Raw genomic sequence first — 23,858 nt, 5'->3', positions numbered from 1 at the left:
TGCTATTTTTACTATTATACGTATTATTCTTTTATATGGTCATCACCCTTCACCACACATTACTGTCTATGATGGACAAACCTTTGAAAGCCACAACAAAAGAATTGTACATCTCAATTGAGTTCAGCCAGTCGCTCACAGTCCTTTCCACATTTCCCTTTTGAGTCCTACAGATGCTCCTAAAGGTATCCCCTTCAGTTTGGGGAGAAGATGGAAATTGCATAGCCCAGAGTAAGACTTTCCACAATTGCCTCTGTGGTGCTTCTGCTGTACGAGCCTAGCATCGCCATTTTGCAACAAAATGTCCTTCTTGTGCCTCCAAACTCTTCTCAACTGTTCTTTCATATTTTTTTTTTTTAAGCGTTGCAATGAACACTTTGAGTGATTCTCCGATTGCCCTTCACAAGCTCGGCAACCTTTGTGTGGGACTTATCTGCTGCTTTCACAGGTCATCCACTTAATTTTTTAAGCATTAAATTCAGTCCACCATCTTTACATTCTTTTGGGCCCAGCAACGCACTGTGCTAAAATCAATATAGTCGGTCATCACCATAAGCAACCTACATGGTGCAATGGATTTCAACTTGAGGGACTCCTTCACTAGTCAGAAATTCCATCACAGTATGTTGCTTAATTTGCACTAAGCTGCCCACTGCATGTTTCTATTTCACAAGCAATAGCAAAACCGCCTCTTCACACAGACCCTTCTTGCTGAGGTAAAAGAAGAGATTTCAAAGAACAAATAAACATTTGTAGAAAGGCAGTGCTGCCACCTGTTGATGAATCACGGAGGAGAAGGCATTACTTTTCATTTAAACAGAGAAAAAATATAGGCCCTCTTTTACTAAGGTGCGCTAATTCGATAGTCTTTCAACTGCCTTCTAGCCTGCCAAACCATACCATCTATTCCACACTCTTAGAGATCCAACTCACTTGTCCCGAGCTTTCTTGAATTCAGAGACATAGTTTTGTCTCCACCGGGAGGCAACATTCCATGCATTCACCACTCTTTCTGTGGAAAAGACCTTTCTGAGATTACTTCCGAGTCTCTTCGCTTTCATCTTCATCCTATGTCCCCTCATTCCAGAGTTTTGTTTCAACTGAGACTTGCCTCATGCACGTTTATGCCATGTGAGCATTTAAACGCCTCTATCATATCTCCCCTCTCCTGCCTTTCCTCCACAATATACATATTGAGATCTTTATGTCTGTTCTCAGACTACCAACCATTTATATTTTTTTTGAAGGTGTGGCTTCCAGAATTGTATGTAGACGAAAAAGAAGAGCAAAGGACAAACTCCGCACCGATTCAATCAGTCAAAAAACGAGCAGCGATGACTGTTTAGAATGTGTAGCAATTTAAGAAGATTGTGAACCCCTGAAGCAGGCATTTGCTGAAACACGGCCCATGTTGGGTTCATTTGAAGTGTGTTTCCACACAACCTACCTATTAAAGATTTTGCCGGCTTGCATGCCTTGGTCATCTCTGCTCCGTTCTGGCTCCAGAATTGTACACAATATTCTAAATAGGGTCTTTCCAGAGCTTTATACAGGAGCATCATTACCTTCTTTTTCTTATTGGCCACTCCTCTCCCTATGCACCCAAGAATATTTCTAGCTTTTGCCATTGCCGTTTCACCGATGTTTGGTCACCTTAAACTCATCACATACTATGACACCCAGGTCCTGCTCCTTTTTGTGAAAAGTTCTTCACTTCCTAAAACTGTACCAATCCTACTGCTATTATTATTATTTCTAGAGTGCTCTGCTATAACCGAGGCACAAAAGAGACAGTCCCTGCTCAGATGAGTTTACAATCTCAAGTTTTTGCAGCCCAAATACATGACCTTGCATTTCTTAGCATTAAATCTTAGCTGCCAAATTCCAGCCTTGCTAGGTCCTTCATGTCCTCCACGCCATCACGGGTGTCCACCCCTATTGCAGATTTTATAACATCCGCAAAGAGGCAAATCTTACCTGACAGCCCTCCAGCAATATCGCTTACAAACGCCATCGATTGTTTCGGAAATCTATAAAAGACTATTTTTTGCAATTTAGATTTTTGCATTGCTTTTATCTGCTGAAAGGAAACACAACTCTATAAATCTAAAGATTATTTCTAAGGACTTAGTAACAGGATTAACATGGCATCATATTTTCAAATGCACAGAAAGCACAGTTACGTTTTACCGTAACAGGTGTTATCCAGGGACAGCAGGCAGATATTCTTAACGCATGGGTGACGTCACCGACGGAGCCCCGGTACGGACACTTTTAACTAGAAAGTTCTAGTTGACCGCACCGCGCATGCGCGGGTGCCTTCCCGCTCGACGGAGGAGAGCGTGGTCCCCAGTTTCTTCGTTTCCGCGGAGCGAAGACGCATGTGTTTTCAACGGCCGTTGAAAAAATCAATTCCTGCCTTCCCGCTCGCGTAATTTTTCGTTGTTTTTCTCTTTTTTCCCTTCGGGTTACTTTCCTTTTTATTTTCAAAAAAAAAAAAAATTGTCGGATTTTCTTTATTTTTCAGGCCGGCCCCAGCGGGGCCTGTTGCCACCATACAGGCTTCCGACTTTGATTTTGCGGAGGCCATGTTTCCCTTCATGCCCCCTCAACCGGGCTTTAAGAAGTGCCAGCGGTGTGCACGCCCGATCTCTCTTACCGACCCGCACAATTGGTGCCTGCAGTGCTTAGGTCCAGAGCATTGGGCGGACACCTGCACCTGCTGTGCTACACTTAAAAAGCGCACCTTAAAAAATAGGCAGATCCAGCAAAATATTCTATTCGGTACCGGATCTGCCATGGAATCTGCCGCGACGTCGATGGCACCGCATAAGTCGACACCGACTACTTCGACTCCACCGGATCCTTCTTCGGGGTCGCTGGCCCCAGGTAAGCCGGCTAAGAAGCCTTCCACTTCCCTTGAGCGCCCTCCTGCCACGGTTGCGACACCGGCAACCCTGGCACCGCATCGACCCCGCAAACGCTCCGCTCCGATATCGGCTAGGTAACTCCACCCCTCCCCCGTGTTACAGGGGAGAGAGCCCAAGAGAGGAGCAGCGCATTCGGCGCTTGGACCACAGGCAGGCCAGTTTCGGCGGCTCTGTCCCGCAGAGCCTCATCTCCACCCCTCCCCCGTGTTACAGGGGAGAGAGCCCAAGAGAGGAGCAGCGCATTCGGCGCTTGGACCACAGGCAGGCCAGTTTCGGTGGCTCTGTCCCGCAGAGCCTCATCTCCACCCCTCCCCCGTGTTACAGGGGAGAGAGCCCAAGAGAGGAGCAGCGCATTCGGCGCTTGGACCACAGGCAGGCCAGTTTCGGCGGCTCTGTCCCGCAGAGCCTCATCTCCACCCCTCCCCCGTGTTACAGGGGAGAGAGCCCAAGAGAGGAGCAGCGCATTCGGTGCTTGGACCACAGGCAGGCCAGTTTCGGCGGCTCTGTCCCGCAGAGCCTCATCTCCACCCCTCCCCCGTGTTACAGGGGAGAGAGCCCAAGAGAGGAGCAGCGCATTCGGCGCTTGGACCACAGGCAGGCCAGTTTCGGCGGCTCTGTCCCGCAGAGCCTCATCTCCACCCCTCCCCCGTGTTACAGGGGAGAGAGCCCAAGAGAGGAGCAGCGCATTCGGCGCTTGGACCACCAGCGGCCAAGTTCGGTGGCCCTTTTACCGCTGGGCTCCTGGCCTCATCTCTACCATCCCTACGTTTGAGTAGGGGAGAAATCGAAAGAGAATCAGGGCCATCACCAAACGGAACCAATAGCCACATCGGCGGATCTCAAGTACGCCGCTCCGACCTTACCCTCGACCCAGCAGGGGTAACTTTTTCTTATGTTTAAACTTAATTTGTGAAACCCTTCACCACTAAGTCTATCCGGGTACCCAACTTCACTGAAAACTACACTTCTAGCTTCCTCCGCCTGACGCCGTGCAAGCAGGAGGACTCTGCTCTCTATTAGAGCCCCTGCCGCTCCAGCAACCGCGGATCACCGAACGCAGACCGACTTCTTCTTCAGCCCTTGAGGGCCACCGAAAGCCTCCCCCACCCAGCGACTTCATAGGCAGAGGAAAGAGGAAGCTTCTGCCATCTAGTCCCTCCTTCCTCCGCCCGACGCCGTACAAGTAGAAGGACTCTGCTCCCTATTAGAGCCCTTGCCTCTCCAGCCACCTCTCCAGCGAACTCTGAACACAACCCATACATCCACTCTCACAACCAACTCAAATGACTACTAAACCGCAGTCTTCACAAATATAAAAAAAAAAAAAAAAAAAAAAAAAAATGGCACTACGCACACACAACCTAATTCTTGCCCTCATACTAATTGCCACATTTATAGCAAAATGGAAAACCACAGGCTACCAAACACAAACCATCCCTATCCTAACAACAACACACAGACCTGTTCAACATACCAGAAAAATGCATACCACTAGAACGCTAACTCCATGCCCACTATCCAGCCAAGCCAGCATCCCCACCATCTGGGGAAAAAGACCTCCACCAAAACCTAACTCAAACACACAAAAATACCAAACCTCACCAAGAACTGTCATCAATACAACCACTACACCCACCACAAAATACACTACAATTGCTTGCGCCTATATGAACATCAGATCCGTCAGCCCAAAGGCAGAATTAATCAAAGATTGGCTGACCAAAGACAATCTAGACTGTCTCTTCCTAACCGAAACATGGCTCACCTCTGAGTCAGATCCAAGCATCACAGAATTCTGCCCCAAAGGATATAAACTTGAAGTAGTATGTCGAGAAAACAAAAGAGGAGGAGGTCTAGCAATCATAATAAAAAATAATCTCAACATCAACGTACTAACCAAGCACTCAACCCCTTATCTTGATCTGCTAGCCTGCCAAATATCTGACAAATCACTTAATGGAAACCTGAATTGTCTTATTTGCTACATTACACCAGGTAAATGGAACACTTCAAAACAAGAACTTGAAGAATTCATCTTCCAGAACTCACTCTCCTCCTCACACAACTTGATCCTCGGAGACTTAAATCTCCACTTAGAAGATCAATCATCCAAACAAACAACAGATATACTCTCATACCTCAACACTCTATCCTATCAAATTCTCAACCCAGAACCCACACACGAAAAAGGTCATCAACTCGATATAGCAGCTTATTCATCCCCAAATCAAAACACACAATACATCTACATCTCAAACGGGTCCTGGCACCCTACTCTATGGTCAGACCATTTCAAATATTCATTCACCATCAATTGGGCTCAAAATAACAACAAACCCATCCCAAAGAAAACACTCATCAAATTCAGACCGAAAATCGAACCTCACACATTCTGGAACACAGTCGACCCCAAAATCGACCCCAACAACCCCAAAGAATTCATAAATAGTTGGCGGACCCTCAGTGAATCTACACTAAACGAACTAGCTCCAATAAAAAACAAAAACAAAATAGACAGACCATCTAATAAATGGTTCGACGACGAACTTCTACAACTAAAGAGAAAATGCAGACAACTAGAAAGGTCATGGAAAAAACAAAAACACAATCACATCAAAGACGAATGGAAAATCCTGATCAAACAATACAATACCAAACTGAAGGAAAAACGAAAAAACTACTACTCCAAACTCATCAGCACCGAAAAACCAGACACAAGAATACTTTTTGACATCTTAAGAAAGCTCACTGATACCAAACCATTTCTCGCCACCCAAGGAAACCAAACTCCCACAGCCACCCAATTAGCGGATCACTTCAAACACAAAATCATCACAACCAGATCCACATTCAACAATTCAAGAATCAACATAGAAGAAATACGAATCAATCCCAAAACAGATGAAGCAATCCCAGCAGACAGGATATGGACAAACTTCACAAAGATACAATGGTCAGACTTGAACAGGCTTTACAAAAAATACAGCAAATCCTCATGTGACTTGAATAACTGTCCCTCATACTTACTAGCAACAGCTTCCACCAAATTTAAAGCTAGCCTCACACTATGGCTTCAAACAACACTAAGCGAAGGTCATTTCCCACCTGAATTAGGAGAAATCATAATTACACCCATCCTAAAAGATCCCAAAGGCCCTATAGATAATCCTGCAAACTATAGACCAATCGCATCAATCCCACTATACATTAAAATAACAGAAGGCCTTGTCGCACAACACCTCTCCAACTACCTTGAAGACCATCACATACTACATCCATCACAATCTGGATTCAGATCCAACCATAGCACAGAAACTCTACTGGTATCACTATTAGACATTGCCCGACAACACCTCAGCAAAGGAAACAAGCTGCTTCTCATTCAACTCGACCTTTCTGCGGCATTCGACTTAGTTGACCATCACACACTACTCCAGACATTAGACGCAATAGGAATCTCAGGTAATGTTCACAAATGGTTCCAAAGCTTCCTCAAAACACGAACATACAAAGTCAAATCAAAAGAGCACATATCCGATCCATGGTCAAACCCATGTGGAGTACCACAAGGATCACCTTTGTCACCCATATTATTTAACCTCTTCATAGCATCCCTAGGCATAACCCTAGACGCCCTAAACACAGTATCATTCAGCTACGCAGATGATATAACTATCCTCCTCCCCTTTAATATTCAAGACCCCTTATCCACAAACCACCTGAAAATGATAATGGAAACGGTAGAAAAATGGATGTCAAATCATAAACTAAAACTGAACTCGGAAAAAACTAAATTCCTACTACTGGAAAGGGAAAAAAAACCATCTCTCACAGAACTAGAAGTAAATACAATCAAGTACCCAATGCAAAGCACACTCAAGATCCTGGGAATTCTACTAGACAGAAATTGCACAATGCAGTCTCAAATCCACAAAATCATCCAAAAAGCATTCTTCACAATACGTAACCTAAGAAAAATAAGAAAATTCTTCAACAAAGATCAATATAAGATATTAGTACAATCCCTAGTACTGAGTATTGTAGATTACTGTAACAGCCTATACCTATCATGCCCAAATTACATGATAAAACAATTACAGACAGTTCAGAACACAGCCCTCAGAATCATCTACTCACTAAGCAAATATGACCACATAACCAAAGCATACCTAGACTCACACTGGCTACCAATAAAAGCAAGATCCCAGTTCAAATTCTACTGTCTATTATACAAAGTAATGCATGGAGCAGCACCCATCTACCTAAACAACAGACTACACCGTAACCTCTCACACAGATCAAGGAGAACTCAGAGCCTATTCACTTACCCCCCTCTCAAAGGAACACGACGAAAGAAACTATATGACAGCCTTTTAGCAACACAGGCAGCAAAGATCGATATTAACATCACCAATCTACTGACCAAAATCAATAGACATTAAAGCATTCCGAAAAGAAATCAAAACTCATCTCTTCAAAAAACACTTCCCATCATCATAACCTCACAAAAGTATTAGAAAATGCGCTCATGACTACCCTAACACCACCACCAGCAACACCTTGAATCCGGACAGTATTATCTCCACTCATCTAAACAACAGAACCCGGACATTATTAACTCTACTCGTCTAAACAACCTATCACTATCTATTATCCATTACCAATTTCTCCTGGAAAAGTCCAGAATAACAATTGTAACTTAACGCATCCTTGATTATATGTACTGTAAAGCTACTGGAAATGTCCAGTCTTCTAAATTGTAATCCGCTTAGAACCGCAAGGCACAAGCGGAATAGAAATCACAAATGTAATGTAATGTAATGTAATGTAATGTAACTTATTAGAACTTATGATATCACCTAGGAAAGCAGTCCTGGAGTCATTGTGGACAATATGTGGAAAACCTCAGATCTGCATGCAGCCACAATCAGAAAAGGCAAACATTGCAAGGAATTATTTGGAAGGAAATAACACGGGAGTATAATATTGTCTCTGTATTAATCCATGGTGAGACAGCATCTTCAATTGTGCATAAATCAAAACATTTCTATTCAGAAAACACGTCATTACCAACTAATATCCTCCCTTTATGCACAAGCTCTCCCTCGATAGAATAACACATTAATTCAATTCTTAGAACCTTTCCTATCAAACATACTCTGATTCCTATATAAACATTTTCCACACTATCCAATAAATTTCTTACTTCATTATTAGGTAACTTCCAATCTGTAAACCGTATATACTGATAATCTCCACTATATTCTGTTATCACTTGATTCCCTTGATATGTAATTCTCAAAATTGAATCCTCTACCACACCATTTAATGTACACGAATCACTGTTATGTAATTTATCTAGATAATCTTTATTACGCAATTCTTTTGGTAATTCCTATAATTTGTATTCCGCCTTGAACAATATATAATGTATAATGTATTCGAAATTAATTTTCCTATGAACTGTTTTCCTACCTTCTTCTACTCTATGTTTATAACCTAACTAATTTATTTTTCTCAAGTACTTTAGCAAGAATGTGAGCCTTTGGGACAGTCAGGGAACTCTAAGTACTCTCTCTTCATCTTAATTAATCTTACTTATTGCATTTCTTCTGTTTCTACTGTAAACCGCTTAGAACTTCACGGTACAGCGGTATATAAGAAATAAAATTATTATTATTATTATAAATATGAATTGCACAGCTATTGTGTTGAAAGTTTTGCAATCAGGCCCCTTTTCAATTTTTTTATTCCATTGGTTCCCACATGATGTTTGTAGGTTCAAACCCACGCTGCTCCTTGTGACCCTGGGCAAGTCACTTAATCCTCCCATTGCCCAGGTACATTAGATAGATTGGGAGCCCACCAGGAAAAATGTTTGAGTTCCTGAATAAATTAATATAAACTATTCCGAGCTTCCCTGGGGGAACAGTATAGAAAATCAAATAAATAAATAGTGTGACAAGTTTCAGCCTCTGATAACCAGAGCTGGTATTGTGACATCATAATGCCTCATTCCACCAATGCCTAAGAGCCAACCTCATCAGTGATGTCACAGTGGCTTCATTGTCCTATACTTGGCTCACTTTTACCACATTTTGATTTCTAGAGTGGTGCAGTGATTAAAGCTACAGCCTCAGCACCCTCAGGTTGTGGGTTCAAACCCACGCTGCTCCTTGTGACCCTGGCCAAGTCCCTTAATCCCCAATTGCCCCAGGTACATTAGATAGATTGTGAGCCCACCAGGATAGACAGGGAAAAATGCTTGAGTGCCTGAATACATTCATGCACACTGTTCTGAGCTCCCCTGGGAGAACAGTATAGAAAATTGAAATAGTGTGAAAAGTTTTAGCCTCTGGTAACCAGAGCTGGTATTGTGACATCACAATGCCTCGTTCCACCAGTAAGAGCCAACCTCTTCAGTGATGTCACAATGGCTTGATTGTCCTATACTTGGCTCACTATTACTACACTTTGATTTCTAGAGTGGTGCAGTGGTTAAAGCTACAGCCTCAGCACCCTCAGGTTGTGGGTTCAAACCCACGCTGCTCCTTGTGACCATGGGCAAGTCCCTTAATCCCCCCATTGACCCAGGTACATTAGATAGATTGGGAGCCTGTCAGGACAGACAGGCAAAAATGCTTGAGTACCTGAATAAATTTATGTAAGCCGTTCTAAGCAATCCTGGGAGAACGGTACAGAAAAATAAACAAATAATTTCAGCTATAAATAAACTGCTATGGATTCCTCCTCCATCTCAGGCACAGTAGATTTCACCTAGAGGTTCTGCCTGACACGTTTTAACCTAACGCTCCATTTGTATACTGCAAACACCTCGCAGTTCTATGTGGTTAACGTAAAGAGAACTGTGCATTCACAGAGAATTAGAAAATAACACTGGAAATATACATTACATCCACATTATTCCCTCCCCAATTGCTTAAAATAAATACGTTTTTAACATTTTCCTATAATGATCATAAGATACAGATGCTCGTATTATAGTTCCCTTGCTATGAAATTCACTTCCAAAATATGTTTGGCACTGGGGTGCTGAAATTTAGGCATACCCACTTAAGCTAGGTCAATAGCTGGCATACAGGGGTGCAGGGGGAGTCCACTCAGCAGTGTTAATATATAACACAGATGAGAAGAGCAACAGCCCCTAAGGAAACATGCCAGTGAAATGGCTGGGTAGCTGTCGGGCCATAAGTTAAGTGCTCTTCCTAAAACTCTTTACAGCACCATAATGATGCATTAGGGCAGGGGTGCCCACACTTTTTGAGCTTGCGAGCTACTTTTAAAATGACCAAGTCAAAATGATCTACCAACAATAAAATTTTGAAAAACACAAAGCACACCGTTCGCAGAGAAAATGTTAATTATAATTTATATTCCGCAGGATTTCAAAGAGGTCAAGGCAGATGACTTTATGCAATGTCACCTCAGTAACAACTATATAAAAATAGACAAATATACCCCCTCCCTTTTTACTAAACTGTGATAGCGGTTTTTAGCGTAGGGAGCTGCGCTGAATGCCCTGCGCTGCTCTCGATGCTCATAGGCTCCTTGCGCTAAAAGTTGGCCATAGTGCAAAATATAGACAGCAGATAAAAATTCTCAAAACGGACACATTTTGATCACTAAATTGAAAATAAAATCATTTTTCCTACCTTTGTTGTCTGGTGATTTCATGGGTCTCTGGTTGCACTTTCTTCTTCTGACTGTGCATCTAATATTTCTTCCCTTCTTTCAGCCTCCTGTATGCTTCCTCTCCTTCAGACCTCATTCTCTCCCCCAACTTTTTCTTCCTCTCTCCCTGCCCTCTTCCCCTTTCTTTCTTTCTATCTTTTTTCTGTCTCCCTGCCTCCCTTTATTTCTGTATGTCTGTCTTTCTCTCTCTATGCCCTTTCTGTTAGTCTCCCTGTCTTTCTCTCTCCATGCCTTCTTTCTGTCTGTCTCCCTGTCTTTCTGTCTCCCTGCCCTCCCCCAAGCCACCGCCATCGGGGAACAGGCTGCCATCGTAAAGAGGACACTGAAGCACTGGGCCGACCAACCTTCCCCACCTGACGTCAATTCTAACATCAGAGAGGAAGTTCCGGGTCAGCCAGCCTGGCAGCGATTGGCTGGCCCGGAACTTCCTCTCCGATGTCAGAATTGACGTCGAGTGAGGAACATTGGTCGGCCCGGCGCTTCAGCGTCCTCTTTACAGGGTCGGAAAGCAGGTAGAACGGAAGGCAACACGAGTCTATCACAGATCCCGGGATGGGCTCCGCAATCGACTCACGTTGCCTTCTCGATCTACTGGTCGATCACGATCGACCTTTTGGGCACCCCTGCATTAGGGTATAGCCTGCATTGAAAAATACAGCATAGACCGATGACAAACATGTCACCCCAGTACGGACACGAAACAAACTAAGTAGTGTCTTGGGTGTTTGAGGTCTGGTTATAAAAATTTGCTGCAATCGGTTTGTTCATATATAGTTGCATGTTGTATGATTAGTTGAACAAACTATTTTTCCCTTTTCTGTCACAAGCTTGGAAAAAGAGGTGGAAAGTATCAGAAAACCAGAGAGTTGCTGAGGGCCACTTCGGAGGTCTCCAGGGGCTGCCACTGGCTCCTGGGCCTTGCACTGAAGAACACTGCCTTAGGCACTACCTATTTATCACTTCTATAGTGCTGAAAGGCATAAGCAGCTCTATACATTTGACATTTAATAGATGGTCCCTGCTCTGAAGAGCTTACAATCTAACTTGGACAGACAGGCATGGCATATAAGGTTGGGGATGTAGAATAGAGAATGAGACGGTGACAAAATTCACCGTTCCCATCCCCGCAGATAACTGTGGGACACAATCCTGGGTCATTCTTTAGTGTCTATCTAAACCTCAGGCCTTCTACACCAGCATTCTTTGAAGCAAGGCTTGAGGATCAGTGGCTGGGCCCATTCATACTCTGATTCATATGTGAGCCAAGTCTAGGACAATCAAACCATTGTGACATCACTGATGAGGCTGGCTCTTATTGGTGGAATGAGGCATTATGACATCACAATATCTGCTCTGGATACCATTCTTTAGTGTCTATCTCAACCTCAGTCCTTCTACACCAGCATTCTTCAGTGCAAGGCTTGAGGGTCAGTGGCTGGGCCCATTCATACTTTGATTCTACCCTCCATACTTACAGAATGACATGGAGTTGGTTTCCCGCGGTTATCTGCGGGAACGGAGATGAATTTTGTCACCATGTCATTCCCTAACGTAGAACCCAAGGTGAGAAGAATTAGGAGTTGCAAACAGTCTCAAAGAGGTGGGCTTTTAACTTGGACTTGAAGATTGCCAGAGACGGAGCCCGCAAGATAGAAGGGACAGAATCTGATGTTGGCAGAGGAGGAGATTGGCACCGATAGGAGGGACCTACCAGACTGAGCAGAGCTCACGGGGAGGGGGGTAACATAAGGGGAGAGAGGGGAAGGTAACATAAGGGGAGATAAGTGAGGAGCGATGGTGGGTAGCAGCCGGGTGAATGCATTTGTAGGTCAGTAAGAGAAGTTTGAATTGTATTTGGAAATTGATGGGAAGCCAGTAAAGTGTCTTTAGGAGAGGGGGTTACGTGGTAACATAGATAATAGTTAGCAAACAAAACACCTAACAATTAACAACAAGGAACAGAAGCCTAAGGCAATAGGGTACAATGAGATGTGTCTAGTTCAGTTGTTCTGGATTAGTGGCTCTCATGGAATATGAGTCGTGCAGTTGAACTATGGATGGATTGAGGGGGAGGGGGAGATAGCTGATAACTAGTTCATAGATGTGCCTAATTGCAAATTATTGGCCTCTGACATGTGTAAGTGGCACATATAATCTAGGCTCAGTTTTACAGAATTGTCCTGTAGATTAAGCGGAATGTGTCAAGTGTAGCCATAAACATAGCATTTTAATAGTCTGAAAATAAATGCAAGGAATGGCACATTTCTCATTTGGATTTGATTTACACTTTGCCCTCACTATCTGAGTGGTTGAATTTACCTTGACGCATAGTGGTGACTACATGAGAGGAGCTTTCCCGATTTAAGACTCGGCCTTCAAAGATAAATCGCTTGTAAAACTGACTCCTTTGGTTGGGCCTACATAAGCCTGCTCTGTGACTTGGAAGTCGCATTTGCATAGTTTTCTGGTTAAAATTTTTCTTTCTTATTTATTTATTTTTTTTATAATGTACATTTAGCTGCTCCACAATAAGAGTGGTGCAGAGGTTAAAACTACAGCCTCAGCACCCTGAGGTTGTGGGTTCAAACCCTGGGCGAGTCACTTAATCCCCCCACTGCCCCAGGTACATTAGCTAGATCGTGAGCCCCCTGAGACAGACAGGGAAAAACGCTTGAGTACCTGAATAAATCCATGTAAACCGTTCCGAGATCCCCTGGGAGAACGGTATAGGAAATTTGAATAAATGACAAAAAAATAAATAAATAATGTGCTCGCAATTTAGTGCTGCTGAAAATCAGAAGCAAAGTCAGTCATACTGTTTAAAAATATTAAAAATAAAACGCCCTATATACTGCCAACCCTCCCGTGTTTGAAGCAAAACTGTCTCTTGTGGGGACAGCTTTCTAAGCATCTGATTGGTTGGACGCTGGTAGGAAAACCATTTCTTCACTAATAGTCTGCAGGATGGAGACTGATGCTGGTGCTACTGACCGCGTCAGGCCCTTCTTAAAATCTGCAGGAACCAAGACAGCTTTGGAAAGATTCTGAGCCCTAGATACTGCGTGCATAGGGAACATCAGTCTCCCTCGTGAGTCTCCACATAAGCCCTAGGGTTCTCTTAAAACCATTCAAAGACTCCGAATCAAACAAAATTCTGCAGTGCGACTGATTTTCGGCATAAAAAAATGGGACCACATAACCCCCTGCTACCAAAAACTCCATTGGCTGCCACTAGAAGCAGGAGTGCTGTTCAAATTTGCCTGCCTTTGTTTCAAATCTGTTCTTGGCATGGCTCCCCTATACCTGGTCTCCCATTTTAAATTGGATTGTTCCACCAGGCCCACACGCAGAATACATATGTTCAGCCACCCTTCAATAAAAACCTGCCAATGCAAAAGATTCCTTAACAGAACGCTAACCTTCCAAGCAAGTCAACAAAACAGCTGGCGGCAACATCATCAAGCACTCCTCATCCTACCTTGGTTCATAGACAACTCGGCGAAAGACAAAGGCGCGCGCCGACAACTGAGCGCAAGATGGAGGCGCGCACCGAAGAAAATTACAGTTTTTAGGGACTCCGACGGGGGATTTTGTTGGGGAGCCCCCCCAGTTTACTTAATAGAGATCGCGCCGGCGTTGTGGGGGGTTTGGGGGATTGTAACCCTCCACATTTTACTGTAAACTTAACTTTTTCCCTAAAAACAGGGAAAAAGTGAAGTTTTCAGTAAAATGTGGGGGGTTACAACCCCCCACAATGCTCCCACAATGCGGCGCGATCTCTATTAAGTAAAGTGGGGGGGGTTCCCCCCCACGCCCCCCCCGTTGGAGCTGTAATAACAGTAATTTTCTGTGGCGCGCGCCTCCGCACTGTGCTCAATTGTCTGCGCACGCCTTTGTCCCAGCGCGCTTTTGACCTGACACCTCCTACCTTAACTTCAGAAAACTACACTTCCCCCTCCCCATTCGCGGTTCCTGCACTTGCAGTTTCATATAATCGCGATTTTTTCTGGGGAGGGGGAAAATAAAAAAAACAGTCTTAATGTGAAAAAAAAATCCATCTTTTTTTCCTCCCTGCCGCCTTCCCGGCCTTACCTGGTGGTCTAGAGGACTTTCGGGGCAGGAGCGATCTTCCTACGTTCCTGCCCCATGCAGATCGCCATGAGGAAATGGCTGCTGGGAGTTCCCATAGTCTCTCGAGACTACGTCGGGAACTCCCTACAGCCATTTCCTGATGGCGATCTGCACGGGGCAGGAGCGTAGCAAGATCGCTCCTGCCCCGAAAACCCTCTAGACCACCAGGTAAGGCCGGGAAGGCGGCAGGGAGGTGGGGGTGGGTCAGAGCCGGATAATCGCGGTTTTTCGGCATTCGCGGTCCGGCTCTGCCCGTATCCCCCGCGAATGACGAGGGAGAAGTGTAGTTAAAACCAACCTGTTTAACCAATTTGCAACCAAGAACTCTTAAACCTTCCACTGTACTCCTATCACATATTCTCGATTTCCCTACATTGTGACTTTATGTAACCAAAGTCTTCATTGTTATTTCATTTTTATTTTTTTTCGCTGACTGTCCAGCTCTTCTTGTTGTAAACCGCCTCGAACTACTATGGCTTTGGCGGTAAATAAAAATAAAATTATTATAATATTATTATTAAAACAGAAGGATGAAACCTTTTGGATATAAATCTTGCAGCACGAGGGCGGCTTGTTGAAACAATGCCTGCTATTTCAAGCTCTTCATTATGACATCCGTGACCACTGATATTTCTACTGTAATCCTCCATGGATGAATGAAATCCCCTCTGTTTGTTGCTGGCTTTAGCCAAGACCACGACTCAAATATAAAGGTATTAAATGAAACGACGTTGCTTAATGGATTAAAACCCACGTACTATGAAACTTTTTTTTAATGCACGGCACCAATGCACTTTTAGCTACTGTATCTTTCCATTGTCCGCGCACATACGCACTAAGGCAGGGGTGTCCAATGTCGGTCCTCGAGGGCCGCAATCCAGTCGGGTTTTCAGGATTTCCCCAATGAATATGCATGAGATCTATTAGCATACAATGAAAGCAGTGCATGCAAATAGACCTCATGTATATTCATTGGTGAAATCCTGAAAATCCGACTGGACTGCGGCCCTCAAGGTCCGACATTGGACACCCCTGCACTAAGGGCTCCTTTTACAAAGGCGGGCTAGCGTTTTTTAACGCACGCACCGGATTAGCACACGCTAGCCGAAAATCTACCGCCTGCTCATAAGGAGGGGGTAGTGGCTAGCGCACGTGACAATTTAGCGCGTGCTATTCCGCGCGTTAATAATAATAATAACTTTATTTTTCTATACCGCCATAGTCAGTCGACTTCTAGGCGGTTCACATCGAAAAGGCCCTAACGCTCCTTTGTAAAAGGAGTCCCAGGTCAATGGATACCACTTTTACATACAAAGGTGAGCAGATTTCTATCCCTGAATTTTGTGTAAATTTAAAATTTATTTTACATTTCTAACCTCTCTGCAAATGTGGGTTTGAATGCCAATTCAGTTCCTTCACTTACCCCCCCCCCCCCCGAACTCCTCCCTGCCGATTCATTAAAAAGAAATCCTCGTTAAGAGTGTGTATGTGAGAACAATGCAGATAAAACATATGGACTTTAAAATGCATAATATTCATGGAATAGGGCAATAGAACCTCCCCCCCCCAAAAAAATATCTGAGGCAGTCCTCTCAGAGAAATCTTCCACCTGTCCACAAATTTTTAAGTCATAATAATCAATGTTTCAAAACAGGATTGCAAGAATCGACAAAGAAATCCTTCATCTTTACAATTAATGCACTGAGCATATAAGCAATGCCTCCGCTGGGTCAGACCTGAGGTCCATCGTGCCCAGCAGTGCACTCACACGGCGGTCCAACAGGTCCAGGATCTGTGCAGTAATCCTCTATCTATACCCCTCTATCCCTTTTTCCAGCAGGAAATTGTCCAATCCTTTCTTGAACCCCAGTACCTTACTCTGCCCTATTACGTCCTCTGGAAGCGCATTCCAGGTGTCCGCCACACGTTGGGTAAAGAAGAACTTCCTAGCGTTCGTTTTGAATCTGTCCCCTTTCAACTTTTCCGAATGCCCTCTTGTTCTTTTATTTTTCGAAAGATTGAAGAATCTGTCCCTCTCCACTCTCTCTATGGTGCTGGCACTAGAAAGGTGGAATTGGGAAAAACTTAGCGGCCCGGTTACTGTTTTGGATTAATACCATATTAGAAAAATATTGTAAGGCCTGGCAAATGGATTCATCACACCGCGGGATCTTGTGCTGTGCACAGCTGCTTCTGGTCGCCAGCAAATAAGGCATGCATTTTTGCCATGAGAAACCAGTTCAAGCGGTGGCCGAGAGCAAACTTTTTTCCTGCTTTTTCAGCCGTAAATGCCTCACTTTTATGCTAACAGTTTTTAAATCATTATCTGTATTACTTATATCGCCTTGACTGACAGCATACATCATCCCATTAAACAAAAATGAGACGTACTTCCCCTAGCAACTAAGAGAAAACAACCAAAACTTCAAGATTAAAAAAAAACAAACAAACCAACTTCTAAAGATTCAATGCAAGTTCAAGCCATATTTAATACATTTTCAAAATTCCTGTCCAGGGTAAATATATGGTGAACAAAAGGTTAAGCAGGAATTTTTTAAACCTCTGTCAGCAGGTGCAAGGCCTAGAGCAGGGATCTCAAAGTCCCTCCTTGAGGGCCGAATCCAATCGGGTTTTCAGGATTTCCCCAATGAATATGCATTGAAAGCAGTGCATGCACATAGATCTCATGCATATTCATTGGGGAAATCCTGAAAACCCGACTGGATTGCGGCCCTCGAGGAGGGACTTTGAGACCCCTGGGCTATAGGTATTTTTCCCCAGTTCTCACATGGACAATGTATGCAAAGCTTTCCTTTTGAAAACTAGGAAGCAATATTCACAGAGGTCTGTATCTATCTGCAGGTCCTTTTTCCATGGAAAATAGTGTGCATAGTTTTGAAAATGTGTGTTACAGCTGCCCCAAGCTCACCTTCAGCATCCTTTGGCTAGATAAGCACTTATGATTCCTGCGCACACCTTTACCTAGAGCAAGGGTGGGAAATTTTCAGTTTAGATATCCCAGATAAAAGGCTTTAGAAAACAAATTTGGGAGCTGGTCTGCTTTCTGTGGCTTTGCAACTCTAGCTGCAGGTTTCAATAAAAAGTTTGGGAGTTGACCCGATCGCCATGGCTGTATGCTGCCATGTTGAAAACTTGAAAGCAGGTCCCAAGGAGGGAGGAGGGGGAAGAGAGAGAAGAGAACATGGGCTGCTTTGGAGACAGCATTCCCACCTTTTGGCAGTGAGGTCATTCCAGTCCCCAAATAGAGGTCTTATGATTGCAAGTTCCTTCCGGAATCACTAGAGATCGTTTGTTTAAATCATGTTGCTATAAGAGGTTTCTTGAGAGAACCCTCTCTTTTCAGGCTACTAAATTGAATGATTGGTTTGGAAAAATTATGCTAGGAGCTTCTTCCTATATCTACTTTAGAAAATTATTGAAGACACAATTATTTGATAAATTTGTATTTTAATGCATTCTCTGTCTTAAAGTTTTATGTATTTCTTTTGTTTTTACTATCTGATGTATTTCCATTTTTGAATTGTATTTTTCACTGCATGTTCAGTTTTTATTTGTTGTGAACCATCTAGAACAGGGGTGCCCAACACGTCGATCGCGATCGACCAGTAGCTCAGGAAGGCAACGTGAGTCGATCGCGGAGCCCAACCCGGGCTCCGTGATTGACTCGTGTTGCCGTCCTGATCTACCGGGCTGATCAGCCTTCCTCTCCAGTGTTCTCTCTAGGGCCTTTTAGCTGGGCGGTCCGCCCAGCTGTCATCTGCTGCTGCCGCCGCTGCTGAACATTAAAAAAAAACAAAAAAAAACCGGCTTGGAGATTTCAGCCCGTAGCGAACTTATGCTCCGTGGCTCTAACGTGCGCGTGCCGGCTTCCCTTCTCTTCCCTCCGAAACAGGAAGTTATGTTCGGGGGGGGGGGGAGAAGGGAAGCCGGCACGCACATGTTGAGAGCCCTGAAGCAAGCGTTCGCTACGGGCTAAGGCGGGAGACATGTTAGTGAAGCATTTCCTCTTCTTGCTGCCGGGTCCTGCCTACTTTCTGTTTCCGCGAAGGCAGGACCCGGCAGCATTTCCCCCAACAGCTCCTCGCGATGCTGGTCGGCCGAAGCAGGGAGAGGTTGGGGCGGCGACGGCTTTTGGGCGTGTTATTGGCGTCGGCTTTCGGGCATGTTATTGGTGGCGGTTTGGGTCCTGGTCCCCGATGGCAGTTTGGGTCCTGGTCCCCGATCGCAGTGGCAGTGTCTTGGGGGAGGGCAGGGAGAAAGAAAGAAAAAGGGCAGGCAGGGAGACAGAAGGAAAGAAGAGAAACAGAAAAAAAGGAAAGGGAGGCAGAGAGAAAGAAAGGGCAGGGAGAGAGGAAGGAAAAGTTGGGGGAGGGAATGAGGTGTGGAGGAGAGGAAGCATACAGGCTAAAAGGGAAGAAAGATTGGATGCACAGTCAGAAGAAGAAAGTGAAACCAGAGACTCATGAAATCACCAGACAAGGTAGGAAAAATGATTTTATTTTAAATTTAGTGATCAAAATGTGTCTGAATTTATATCTGCTGTCTATATTTTACACTAAGGTCCCCTTTTACTAAACCGCAATAGAGTTTTTTAGCGCAGGGAGCCTATGAGCGTCGAGAGCAGCGCTGGGCATTCAGCACAGCTCCCTGCGCTCTAAAAACTGCTATCGTGGTTTAGTAAAAAGGGAGGGGGGTATATTTGTCTATTTTTGTATGGTTGTTACTGAGGTGATAGTGCATAGAGTCATCTGCTTTGACCTCTTTGAAAAACCCTGGAATAGGAATGATAATTAACATTTTCTATGCATACAGTGTGCATTGTGATCTAGAACCATTTATGGTTTGGCGGTATATAAAAATAAATGATAATTATTAGTGAATACCACCCCTCTCCCCAGGCCAGGGATTTTTGTTAGAATAGCTGTTTTAGATGAGTTTGATGGAGGACTTAACCTTTTCCTATCGTAATAAATTTTACGTTACGCTGGTTCCAATCGTAATTATTTTAGCAAAGTTTTGTATTATTCACCGTTATCATTTACGGCTATTATAAACATAATGTAAATAAGTCATAAGTCTGTAAATTCAAATATTTTGTTTCCTGGCTCTTTATTAGTCCATATAGACTGTTTATCCACTGTCTATCATTTTTGGAATGTCCTGTCATCCGGAACACACGATAGGAAAAGGTCAATGAAGGGAAAAACTTTCCCATAGCTGTGACTAAAAGCTCATGGTGTACAAGAGGAGGAGAAAGAAATGGCTAGATGAAAACCTTATAAAAAGTCCCAAAGATCAGAAGCGAGCAAAGTCTCCCTAGAAAAGTCCAGCTGACAGAGCTGCTAGGGATAGAATGCATGTGTGCATTCCAGAAATCAGCAATCCTTAGAGGTCTGGCTTAATAAAATGTTTTACTGGATTTGGAGGGTCAAGATACCCGACCAACACAGCATCCAATGATAACGTGTAGGAATTTCCGACACTTCTCAAAGCCCTCCCTCAGATGTAGAGAAAAAGAAATTTGTGGACCACATCAGCTGTGGAGAATTCTTACGCGGGTCCAGTAAAAGACAGCCCTGCTTGCAAGTAGAGAATGACACGGTGACAAAATTCATCACCGTCCCCATCCCCGCGGATAACCGTGGGAAATAATCCCATGTCATTTTCTAGTGTCTATTTCAACCTCGGTCCTTCTACACTGGCATTCTTCAAAGCAAAGCTTGCGGGTCAGTGGTTGTGGCCATTCATACTCTGATTCTTATGGGAGCCAAGGATAATGAAGCCATTGTGACATCACTGATGTGATTGGCTCTTAGGCACTGGTGGAATGAGGCATTATGACATCACAATATCTGCTCTGGATACCAGAGACTGTCATTCTGTAGTGTCTGTTTCAACCTCAGTCCTTCTACACCAGCATTCTTCAAAGCAAAGCTTGCGGGTCAGTGGTTGTGGCCATTCATACTCTGATTCTTCCCTCTCTCCTTAAAGAATGACATGAAGATGGTTTCCCGCGGGGACGGGAACGGTGATGAATTTTATCACCGTGTCATTCTCTACTTGCAAGAGAATCCAGTTTTCTCCAAGACAAACACAGATATGATAATTCAGAACCAATAATGTACATTGACAGTGAGGGGGGGGAGAAGCTAAATCAAACATTTACAGATACATTTTCTTTACTCAGTGACACCCTGCTTTCATAGAAATTAACATTTGTTTATTGATAGAAACATTCAATTTCCCATTAACTTAATTTCCAAAAGAACGTACCTAACCAGCTGCAACGGAACCTTTTCTGGGAAATAAAACCAGTTCAAAGCAGACCATGATACATTTTCAAGCAATTTTGTCCTCTCTTCATATCCTAACCCCCCCCCCCCCAATCCACACAACCCCTGGGAGTTCAAGGCACTGGGACTTTGTCCATGTAACCTTCATGCTATTCCAGCCCTAAAACCAAACTGATGCTTCCGGCTACAGGCAACAGGCCAACCTGCCCATCTCCCATAGCACATCCTTGGTACACACAAATGGCTTTCAGTTATAATGACATATCGGATGGGATCATTATTGTATAAAGATCTCCGACATCCTGAAACTATTCCAATAGCTGTCTAGGTGGCCAATCTTTAGAGCTAAGTGGCTTCAAATACAGTTATTTTGTAGTATAAAATGAGCCAATCAGAATTCATACTTAAAAAGGTGGAAAAATAAATTCTGTTCCAGACTGTAGAGCAGGGGTGTCAAAGTCCCTCCTCGAGGGCCGCAATCCGGTCGGGTTTTCAGGATTTCCTCAATGAATATGCATGAGATCTATTTGCATGCACTGATTTTGTTGTATGCTAATAGAGCTCCTGCAGAGTCATTGGGGAAATCCTGAAAACCCGACCGGATTGCGGCCCTCGAGGAGGGACTATGACACCCCTGCTGTAGAGACTGAAGGGGGTCTTTTACTAAGATGCGCGCTAAAAGCCAAAACGCCCATTATATTCTATGAACGCGTTAGCATTTGCCGCGCATTAAATCGGCTCGTGTACCTTAGTAAAAGAGCCAGTGAGTTTTAAATAGCAGCTGCATGTTTTTCTAGTGCTTTCATATACTTAAGTTCTGGAGGTAAGGAACGACGCCAGACGTATAAGAACCACGAACGAACCCCCCCCATCTCAGATGTCTACGAGGCTCAAAGATCAGTTCGGTACTGTGTGGTACAGAACGTACCAAACTGTGTTTTCCCTCAGCAGATATTTAACATGGACACGTCGGATCTTTTGAATTTCGCAAGATCACACACCTCCTAATAAAACGTAAATTTAAAAAGAAAAAAAAGTGCAATATAAGGGCAAAATCTGCTATCACACCATCGTTAGGCATTTATCGCTTCTGTGGATTTTTTAATAAAATTAACAAGGTGCTTAAAAGCCAGCAGAGCTATATGATACAAAAAAGATCCAGAATGAAATAAGAAAGCAACCCAGGAACTAACAATCGTCCCTCGCATTGAGGAGACGGCTTGAGATTTTTAAAAAAAAAAATTTGGGATCTGATACTAGGAAAGATTCTAACCTGCTATCTGATTTCTGAAATATTACCAACATACCAAATCTCTGGTATTGGTCTGCTCCTACAATTATTTAAATAGTCACATCATGCAAAGAAGCAGTTGCATGTAATCGGGAACAAAAAATGACTTCCTAAAATAATCCAGTATGTGAAACCCAATGCAGAAACTGCAAATAAATATGTCACTTTTATGGCAAACTATATTCTCCAAACAAAACCTTACATTTTATCAAAGAAATTGGAAAATAGCAAAATAATAATAATGATGTCTCTTCCAGTATAATACTGTAAAACAGCAATGGCTGAGAAAATCCTGTTTCGATATGTATTTATTTTTCTGCCTTCATAAATTAGGTGACAAAGTAGAAATTCAATCACAGAAAGAAAATGTTTATATGTATGTATATATATATATATATGTATATATATATATACACATATATATACATATATATATATATATATATAAGAGCAGTGGCTCAGCAAGATCGATCAAATATACTGTGCAGCATTCTAGTGCCGAAAGAACTGCCAGAAATCGCCAAGAACTCCTGGTGAAAAATAGGGGTGGAATCTGAGGAGTAAAAATTCTACGTAACTATGAACTCACATTTCAACAGTGCGTTAATTAGAACAAAAGCCAGATGATACGTGAGCAAACAGTCTTCATGTCCAAAGTAGCAGAACCATTGTGCCTTCTGCTAATTTATACCAGGTTGAAAACAGGGATTTTATGAATGAGAAGCTGTTTATTTTCTGTATTTAAGCAGTGATGTTGCTTGTTTTTTTTTTTTTAAGGACTCGTGGCCACAGGCAGAGAATGAGGAAGTTGGCTCCGGTTGATGACTAATCCAGGTCATTTTTGAAAGAAAACTCTTTTTTTTTTAGCTGCTGTGCCTCTGGGTTGTCCAAGCGCTATGGGTCCTAGGATTTGCCTTGATTTATTCTTTCGCTTCTAGGAAAAGGGTTTCCTGAGGGTAGAGCTTTGCGTCCATTAGTGATTTACAGGGATCCATTTGAGTAACCTGAAAAGATAAACATAAATAACAGAACTATCATGCGCCATAAATAAGCTTTGATTTTCCGATGAGCTCCTGAATATGAACTGAAAATATTCACATTTCCGTTTATTTGCTATACTTCTAAATCAAAGGAGCATTTTACAATTAAAGTAATATAAACAAAGAAAGGGCAGGAAATCGAACAGAAAGCAAGAGCTGGTCTGGGTTACAATGCCTACTTACTCCTGGTGGAATTCTGCGCTACTGCGCAAAGCAGAATTTGCCCAGGATTCCCCAGGTACGCAGAATTACCCGAGATCTGTGCAGATTTTGGTGTCAGTTCGGCACTCCATTGCTGCGGACCAAATCACTGCTGGCACCATCTTGGGGCAGCTTGCGTGGGCTCTGCAGGCTTCCTTCTATTGATGATGTCACATCCTCAGTCTTCGGCGGGACTGCGGTAGAAAGAAGCCTGCAGAGCTGGCAACAGGTTGCCATT

General features: G+C 43.5%; 1 protein-coding gene across 1 annotated transcript in view; it reads right to left on the bottom strand.

Annotated features, from left to right (window-relative positions):
- Window positions 1-22,322: 22,322 nt before the first annotated feature.
- The window catches only part of FAF1 (Fas associated factor 1), a 559,433-nt gene continuing 557,897 nt past the window's right edge, over window positions 22,323-23,858 (bottom strand). Inside the window, exon 19 of the mRNA XM_033916532.1 lies at window positions 22,323-23,383. Within this exon, the coding sequence (XP_033772423.1) occupies window positions 23,300-23,383 (84 nt within the window). The 3' untranslated portion in view covers window positions 22,323-23,299. The remainder of the gene's footprint in view (window positions 23,384-23,858) is intronic.

Source organism: Geotrypetes seraphini, chromosome 12 (genome assembly GCF_902459505.1).
Source record: "Geotrypetes seraphini chromosome 12, aGeoSer1.1, whole genome shotgun sequence".
NCBI lineage: Eukaryota > Metazoa > Chordata > Amphibia > Gymnophiona > Dermophiidae > Geotrypetes > Geotrypetes seraphini.
Note: the sequence above shows the minus strand (reverse complement) of the source record. Positions and strands in the feature narration are given on the sequence as shown.